The sequence below is a fragment of the Ptychodera flava genome, chromosome 7 (genome assembly GCF_041260155.1).
Source record: "Ptychodera flava strain L36383 chromosome 7, AS_Pfla_20210202, whole genome shotgun sequence".
NCBI lineage: Eukaryota > Metazoa > Hemichordata > Enteropneusta > Ptychoderidae > Ptychodera > Ptychodera flava.
This window is the reverse complement of record NC_091934.1, coordinates 31,402,959-31,412,704: the sequence shown is the minus strand read 5'-3', so window position 1 is coordinate 31,412,704 and position 9,746 is coordinate 31,402,959. Positions and strand designations below refer to the sequence as shown.

General features: G+C 37.4%; 1 protein-coding gene across 1 annotated transcript; it reads left to right on the top strand.

The window, feature by feature from the left end:
• The first annotated feature begins 850 nt into the window (after window positions 1–850).
• LOC139137261 (uncharacterized) lies at window positions 851–8,322 on the top strand. Its single transcript, XM_070705260.1, has 7 exons — window positions 851–1,008; window positions 2,260–2,341; window positions 3,157–3,648; window positions 4,639–4,706; window positions 6,170–6,351; window positions 6,720–6,758; window positions 7,413–8,322. Exons 2-7 carry the CDS (start codon window positions 2,279–2,281, stop codon window positions 7,475–7,477), a joined length of 909 nt encoding a protein of 302 aa, XP_070561361.1. The 5' UTR covers window positions 851–1,008; window positions 2,260–2,278; the 3' UTR covers window positions 7,478–8,322.
• The last annotated feature ends 1,424 nt before the right edge of the window (window positions 8,323–9,746 follow it).

Genomic DNA, 9,746 nt, shown 5'->3' with positions numbered 1-9,746 from the left:
AATTGACTTCTCATTGCAAGTCTTCTGTGAACTTCTCAGGAAAACTGACAAGATGACCCGTGTGTTTTCTTGAATTTCTACCTGCGAACAAGTGGAATTGGCTGATACTGTGTTGTTCATGGGAAAGTCTGAAAACGCAATCTATGCATGCACGCATTGTCAAAAACACCTATAAACGAAGATTGCATTGTCGTCCGTGGTCATGACAGGAAAGTTTATGGCAGAGAAATTTCTCTATTTTTTCAGTGAGGAAAATGAATTTGGATGTAATGAAACGGATGATAACTGGCCCTACTTAGGTATCAGCACTCATACATCTGTTTCATCTCGGGCCGCTAAGTCATTCGCAGCAGGTTCGTTTTACGAGACTCCGTAAAAATATCCCATATTTGAAGTATATACCTATCGACTGGCAATATTCGGGTAAAAAAATATGTTTTTTTTTATCGAAGGCTACGCTAACAAACCCCTGAAACCACTTTTCGTGTTAAATCTTAACGTTTGCTGACTTAAAAATCATTGCAGAACTATGTACCTGTACCCTTTGCAAGTAACATTGCCTAAATGGCGCATACCTCATTACATAAAACGACAAATCACCAAATAGGTGTGTTATAAAATTGTGTTATGTCTGTTGTGGCCAGAGAACTTCAGTCAAACCTGCCTTAGGCGAAAATCAAACATAGACAAAATTAAAAAAAAACTTGAGTCGAACATTGCTAACCCAGACACATGATCGGAAAAAATGGCAAAATTATAATTCCCTATCGAGTCCGACATAATTAATGTTTTGCGTGTCACCGATGCGGTCTTAAAGTGTCTATAAATACAGATTGTTATTTTTGCGTGCAGTCACATCCGGCAAAATCTAGCTCTCTTTAGGGTCTGACGAACAGCTGTTATCGGCAGCCGCTATACACACGACCAGTTTCATCCCGTTTGTTCTCGATTTCAGTTCCGTTGAGTGCATCGTAGCTTTCAGCAGAGATAGTATTGCGATCTCTTAATGTAAGTATTATCAATCCTGTTATCATTTTTTTTCATTTCTTTTAAATATCAACGATAAATTATCACTTATTCACAGTGAGAATGTCAAGTGCGCCATTTGCCACCGCATAGATGCCACGTGAGCAAGAGGTATAATTTCATATATATGATTATCAAAAAATCGTTTACCAAGTACGATTCCAAAAGCTTAGACTAGTTTGCCATAGAAAAGACCAGACACTTTTAGCAGTATCTTGTGAAACAAAATGATAGCTTTTGGTGCAATAATGAGAACATGCAAATAGGGACGATGAAGACGACAAACTGTACTGCAGATAAACTTCTGAATCAATAGAAACCATAAAACGCCAAACTTTCTGCCGCCTCCCTGCCGATATCGAAATCCAGGATTCTTTGAACGAAAGAAGCAGATGCGCACGAGCAGCAATGTTATTTATCTTTCGAAGGAATGTGTTGTTGACAACAAATATAACATGAAAATATAGCGAATAACTTTGTTGAATTAAAAATCAATATTTTATTGGGCAATAGATAACCTGCCAATCTAAATCAGCCAGATAAACTGGAGAATATATATCTTTCTAGAGGCAGGACTGGCCTTAGCTATGTTGATAGTTATCTTATTTGTGGTTGTGTGCACATTTTTTGACGGATATAACATCTGCAAGAAAGTAAATATTTTTTTGCCAAGAGTTAGCTTTAATGTCAAATTGGTGTGCAAACATTGTGTATGAACAAAACAAATACTCACAACAACACGCTGTTCTCACGAACATATGTACATCATCCCAATATTTGTTATACCACCGTTAGGTGAGACGTGATCATCTCCAAAACGGTACATAGCTGCCAATGTTATACTATTGCAAAAACAGGTAACACGAATGTGCAATTCAGAATAGCGTATGTATGTATGTATGTATGTATGTATGTATGTATGTATGTATGTATGTATGTATGTATGTATGTATGTATGTATGTATGTATGTATGTATGTATGTATGTATGTATGTATGTATGTATGTATGTATGTATGTATGTATGTATGTATGTATGTATGTATGAATGTATGTATGTATGTATGTATGTATGTATGTATGTATGTATGTATGTATGTATGTATGTATGTATGTATGTATGTATGCATGCATGCGTGCATGTATGTGTGTGTGTGTGCGCAAGCGCGTGCACATATATATATTGATGCACACGTATTATCTCACAATCAAATTTATTTCATTTGTGTTGTAGATATCAGAAGTCACACAAAATGGATCGACTGAGCTTTCTGATGTTTATGCTGCTGGTTTCTGCTCGTCTCTTTGTGTGCGAGGTTTGTTTCTGTTTAGTTTGTGGTTCACAAGAATACGAAAATGACAGCAAAAATAGGGACAACGAAAGTCACATATTGAGATATTTCATGACTACGAGTTCTCGACGAAGTCTGACTTCCTAGAGCAGTCGGGAAAAATCCGACCATAAAGCTAAAAATTCAATCCAAACCAACTCAAAATCTCTCTTTGTTAAGAACAGTAAACAAAATCACGATTAAGACTGCCCTTTGCAACCGATGATTAGTAGCGGGTTTGAGTTAGCAGATGATCAGGCCAAGGTGACTGTATATAAAACACAGACACGCGCTTACTGCATATCACCAAAAGAACATTAAGCAATAAAGAAACTTCACGTCAGTGTAAAGATTAGGGCCAGTTATGAAGAGTGAGCGCGGGAATAATTTTATAAATTTGATGCCAGAATTGAAAATTTAAGCTTCTCAATTTGCTTTTGGCTCTATCTGCCTACATGAGTTTGGAGCCAGTTTGGTTTTGGGCCGAGTTGGTCTCTAACCGAGTTAATTGGTTTGAGTCGAGTTGGATTTTGGCCTAGTTGACCGTGAGTCTATAACCGATGACAATCACCGTCACTATGTCCGATACGCCATCGTGTAATAAATAATTGATTTCGAACTAAAGTACCTAATGCGCAAGATGATAACAGTTTCCAAACCTAGATACGGGAGTCTCACTGCGCTAGTATCAAGTTTTTACATTGCAAGTACTATTGATTTATTGAACCATAATGGATATAGTAGAAGTAACATTCCCTGTTCGTTCTATCATATTTTTGCTTCGTTACTTTCCTGAACAGGAGACTTGCTATGAATGGACAGAGTGGATGGACGATGAGGCGAGTGGCATTGTCGAACCGTCAGACATCGGAGAATTCGAACTCGTAGACCAGCTTCGAGGCCAGTACGACATCTGCGAAGACCCGACAGACATTGAATGCGGACTCGCCGCTGAACCGCACACCCCTTACGACCAGACAGGCCAAGCAAATCTGACGTGCGACTTGGAGAATGGTTTCATGTGCTTCAACCAATATCAACCTGAAGGCAGCGATTGCTTGGATTATGCGATCCGCGTGCAGTGCCCTGTACCATGTCCGACTGAGGTACTAACGACAGACTCTCAATGTGACGAACCACCAGAGTCAGACTCGCCCTATAAGTGCGATGATGATGAGTCCCAGGGTATTGATGTCAAAATTACCTTTGGCGTGTCTACAAGCTGGAGGGACGAGATCGAAGACAAAACATCTTGTCACTATCGCAGCATTGTCGGTGACATCGTCAAAGCGGTAAAACTTTTTTTTTATTTCAGAGCTAAATGTAGCAACTTTCACAAGGTCTTGCCGGTTTTAATACATGTATGTATGTATGTATGTATGTATGTATGTATGTATGTATGTATGTATGTATGTATGTATGTATGTATGTATGTATGTATGTATGTATGTATGTATGTATGTATGTATGTATGTATGTATGTATGTATCTATGTATGTATGTATCTATGTATCTATGTATGTATGTATCTATGTATGTATGTATCTATGTATCTATGTATGTATCTATGTATGTATCTATGTATCTATGTATGTATCTATGTATCTATGTATCTATGTATCTATGTATCTATGTATCTATGTATCTATCTATGTATCTATGTATCTATCTATGTATGCATGCATGCATTGCGGTTGTACTTACTCTGTATGAGACCATAGCATTGACAGATAAAGTCTATCGATGATCACATGTTTATGTAAACTGTGCTATTTTAATCTGATGTGATGGATGACTTGGATGATAGTTTAAACTGCAAAAATAGACATTTGGTATCCGTCGCACTACTTAAGTTCGGTAAAAAAATAAAAAAAATAAACAGATAACAATTCAAAAAATAAAAAGACGGAGAGTCAATGTTTCAGATATATTTATTGAAGTCCACATAATTTCTTGACCCTATATCCGACGAGAAGAAAATTTCATTTTCATTTTTCATTTTTTTCTAGAATACAACCAGCTGAGATGATCAGCAGTGTTACAATTGCAACAGCCGTTCCGTTGTTCTAACTTTACTATTAAAAGGGCGCCACTATTTGTAGTCAAATATACGTCATCACTATCACAAACTATTAATGTCGTCCTCTCTTATGAGACGAAAAGAAGAAACTTAATGTATTCTGGTAGGACTAGCTTTAGAGCACGTCATTTTTGAGAATTCGACAAGAGATAATCGACAAATATCCTTCTTTTATCCATTTTTGTTTATTTTTTTCCGGCAGGTTGTTGCAATATTTTCCAGCCCTGAAGCAGATGGCGCATTTCAGTGTTATACAGACAACACCCTGAGGTAAAATTAAATGCAAGCTGTTAATGCGGGTGTTAAGAGCTCTAATTTTAGGCGGCTGTAAGCGATCCAAAATCGTGACTGCGAGATGGCTGTTAAAACCTGAGAAGTAATCTTTCAATGGGTATGACAAAGCCAAGTCGAGAATAACTTTGAATTTTAGCCGTCCAATAATTTAACTTAATAATTTATTGGTCGTTTCCTCCCATTACCTAACAAATGCAGAAGTCCTGTTTTACGTCAACTATTTTTAAAACTTAACATATCTAATTTATAAATACGGCTAGTTTTCAATCGGATTCGAACCCACAACATACGGCATCAGTCGCCTAGCGGAGAGGCCACAGAGAGAACCGCTCGGCTAAATCTCCACTCCCCAAAAAGAGTGGTTCAATAGCCGGCTAAGTTGTTACATTTTTCTGACTGAGACCGCTCCACACGTTGTAGAGTTCGTGAAGCACTCACGCACGCATGCTCACTATCACACATCGCACATACACACTTTATCGAAGCGAAGAAACGAATACATCGCTTTAACTGGGCGAACGATAACCTCGGGGACAATTCTGTCCACTAGCAGAGCTACCAACCCAGGGTAGAAAATACGGCTAGTTTTCAATTCATGAGTAAATTTGCAAATGTATGTTAACACTCTCTGTCCATTTTCAAATGTTCAAGGCTAATTTATAGACATCATGACTCCTTCGTCACTAAGTTATGGTTAATATGTCCCATTCTGGCACTCACAAAATTCTTAGGTAATATGCGCCTCGGAGACAGATATTAAGGCTTTCAAATTTTATCAATTCTATTCTAATCTATCACCTGTTGGGGTTCATTTTAAAGCTCTTGGTGTAAGAAAACTTTTCACTGTCTTAGTTTTTTCAAAAATCCAAAATCGGATTTTTCTCCTTAGAGTTACTGAGCAAAGGTATGGCGGCCATTTTGAATTTTAAATATCTCATTAGGATATATAGAAGACTGCATTAACTTGCATGGTACCTGAAACCCGGGTCTTTGCCTGACCAACTCGGGTGACAAACAGAAGACTTTTAATCCCCCAAGGTGTTAATGTTCCATCGTTACATTTATCTTATCAAGCTGGTGCTATTATAGGAACAATGGACTCACTCAAGATAATCTGTTTGCAAATGTTGACATAGAGATTAATCCTCTGATAACCAAGTAGGGAAGTGGGGTATTCCAAAGTTAATGGAGCTTTCCCGTAATGTGTAAATCTTCGGTTTCCCTACTACCAAAATTTGCACGGTGACCTCCGAGTTTATTCTTGATTTTGAAAGAAAATGGTTAAAAGATTAATTGAGGAAAGTTTGAGCAGAAATGTACGTCTTTCACATTCGAGGTGCATATCACCTTCAAACCATGAAGTTATTCATAAATGGCGTGTCGTGTACTGTATTCTAAGAATGGCATGTTTCTTTCCTGTTACGTGTCATCTACCCTAGTATGAGTAATACATCCGATGATGTGGTTATTAACGAGATGGAATTGACACTGGACATAAGGGATTTGCTGAATCCAGCCGAGACAATTAAAGGGATCTTTGAAGAGGTCGCCGGACGAATCAACCAGAACGAGACGTTCCCCCTGAAAATCGACCAGGACCAAGAAGTTGGTGTTCAACTACGTATGTACATAATCTGGAATTGTTGTAAAAACTGATTTTCCTTCACATTGCAATACTTCTAAACACAATGCTTAAATACAAAGTCATTATTGTGAAAAAATAATAATGAAAACAGACGACACCTAGATAATAATAAAAAATTGCTGATATCGATAATCAAGTTGTAAGGAACATATTTCATGTTTTTAGTAGTTTTATTTATGAATGTGCATTGCCAGGACATAATGTGCGCTGTTACTTCTTGTTTTAATATGTGGTTACTATTTCATAAATACCCATGGTTTAATTTTGACAAATTCATTTATCTTGTAATAAACAATGTTATATCGACGCAAACACCATATGCTTTTTATATTTTAAATTTACAGTGGAAGAGATATTTTCTGGGATATCAACTCGACAAGCAGGTATTACATACAGACTTGACTACGATCATTCTTACAGATAATGTATGGAACTTTTATCAATGAGATACCAATATTCCATACTATAGAAGCCACCCGTAAAATGGTTTCCTTTTTAAAGACTATGTATATATTGCATACGCGCACTCAGATACATAGATACATAAATACATAGATACATAAATAGATACATATATACATAGATACATAGATACATAGATACATAGATACATAGATACATAGATACATACATACATACATACATACATACATACATACATACATACGTACGTACGTACGTGCGTGCGTACGTGCGTGCATGCGTACGTACGTACGTACGTACAATACATACATACATACATACATACATACATACATACATACATACATACATACATACATACATACATACATACATACATACATACATACATACATACATACATACATACATACATACATACAATCACTCGCATTGATTATTAATAATGTCGACTGCGAAGGTAGCAGCGAATACAAACAAGAGGTTTTTAAAACAAATTCAAAAAGAATTCGCAAATCTCGTGTCCTATGCCTGCTACTCCATCCTCTATTACTGGTTATTTTGTATGCGCGCAGTCGTGTTTAAAACCAAACTTTCCTTTCTTTGATTTTCAGGTAGCATCGTCTTGTCCTTTGGCCTTGCTCTAGCGGTGATCTTCCTGGTTATCCAGATACTTTAAGTTTTTGAAAAGCGATGACATCGACAAAATATCTTATTTTCTCTGTTCACGTCTTATAAAAGATTTAATAAATGTTTGTTAAGTTTTATTTTTATCTGATGATTATTAAATGCTGATCAAAATGTGTAAGGAGTAGGTACTTTACACAATATCCAGTTGTTTGAAGAATAGGCACACGTGATTTGGAATGAGCTGTGTTAAATTTTGGATCATTTAGATGTGTAATACGGGACTCTGACCGTCGTCGAGAGAAGCCTCATAAAACTAGCCCTCTTAGATTGCCATATACATTCAGCAGACACCTAAAAACAAGTCTTCCAGATGGAAATATCCTAACTAGCTCTGTCATCCAAGAAATATTTATTTATATGCTTATTATTTATTTATATGCTTATTAAATTTTGACCCATTTGTGAGACAGAAGAACACATTAAAGGTATGCATATTCCGAGTTCGTATTACAAGGTATAGCCAAGAGTATCATGCCGTGGAATTATCTCGAAGCGTCCTTCACGTGGCCAAGGCGTGTGAAGGTTGGTACAAGATTGTACGAGAGGGAGATAGGGAGATAGCATCATACTTTTAATTAATTATCGGTAAAGATTTCAATGAATACAATCGAGAACGGTATATTCTGTGATATTGTTTAATCTTGAGAAATAATCAAAGACTGACGGAAGTTTCCATATGATGACCATCGTATAATGATGATAATTTTAATTTTGTAGTTGTGTAAGTTTAGACACACGTATAACTTTGTAGAGAGTCATGTGGAGTAAGACCCGAGACGCTGAATGTCACGTTGCCATCTCGTAATAAAGATTTTAAGTGGTGCTTACAATCAACATTTAAGTGTGTCAGCTTCAGTTATTGCAAGCAATATTATCCAGACTGGTACCTCAACTCGTATTCTCCCCAACGCGACAAAATTCCGGGAGTGTAGAAGAGAGTTGAAGTTTACACAGACCTCTGCGTACCTGATCAGAGCTTTCAAAAAATAAAGTCATTAGCAATCCTCTATGGAGCGCTGTCGTTGTTCTTAAAATTTGCAAGGGTGGCAATATGGAAGCATTGATCTGATGTACTTTCAAAGTTTTTTACTGATGAAACTAAGTGTTTAAAATGCATCCTTAAATTTTAAACTTTAGTCACTCATGTACTTCGCTCAATGAAGCTCAACGTTTCTCTTTCATAATCGAGAACAAATTTGCCAGTCGTCATGCAAAGGTATTTTGACCAGAGAAACAAATTATATCAGATGTACCCGTATCTGAAACGCGCAAAGGCCGCTACACCCTATTTATCTCTATTAAGAAAAAAAAAATTGTTCGATTTGCACTGAAGCACCAGAATACAATCTTCAATATCTCCACGGCTTTAAAACGAGGGTACACAAGCAGTAGTCTGGTTCCCTGACCCATTTCTACCGCTGGCTGCGCTGCTAACGAAAATAGGGTCAGGTATGGGCTAATGAATATTTCAGTCAGAATTTTGACTGCATATTAATGAGCACAGTCACCTGACAAGATCATGTGATCAGCACATCTGTATAGTACCAAGCTCGGAAATTAGACTACGAAACATTGAACGTTGAAATTATTTGTACAGTTCGCTTTTAAATCTCTGACTCTGTTCTTCTGTGATGGCATTCAGTGGTGAAATGACGAGTATCGTCTATGATTTTTTTCTCCGACGTGACTTGGTGACCATGGTGACCTTTTGCATGTACGGCAATGACTAAAAAAATAAATGATTTTTCGTTTTTCATTCAATGTCGACATAAGATGCTTGGTTCGGGAAACTATGGAGGTAAAATGACTCAACGGGCATACGCAATCTAAAGGGGAAGGTAGTTCCCAGTTGGAAATAAAATAAACGCAATCACTGCACTCGTACTATTGACCAATGATATCCATGCTTACAATAGCCCATACCTGACCCGAGCCTATTTTCGTTAGCAGCGCAGCCAGCGGTAGAAATGGGGCAGGGGACCGAACTAGACTGAAAGATCTACCATGACGCTCTACGCTCCCCGGTAAGAGGAGGAGCGCTAGCGTAGAGAGCGCCCTCCAGCGACGGATCTTTCTGTCTAGGGACCGAACAAGTATTGCTGAAATTGAAGTGGGTGAATTATTCCTTTGTGTCGACACAAGATATCTCGTATAATGACAAGAATTTGTTTAATAAGTAAACAGCAAGAGCGCCTCAAGAAAGCAGACGCTGAAAGTTAGAGTACACTTTGGCAAGTAAGTGAACAAAATGTTTCTGT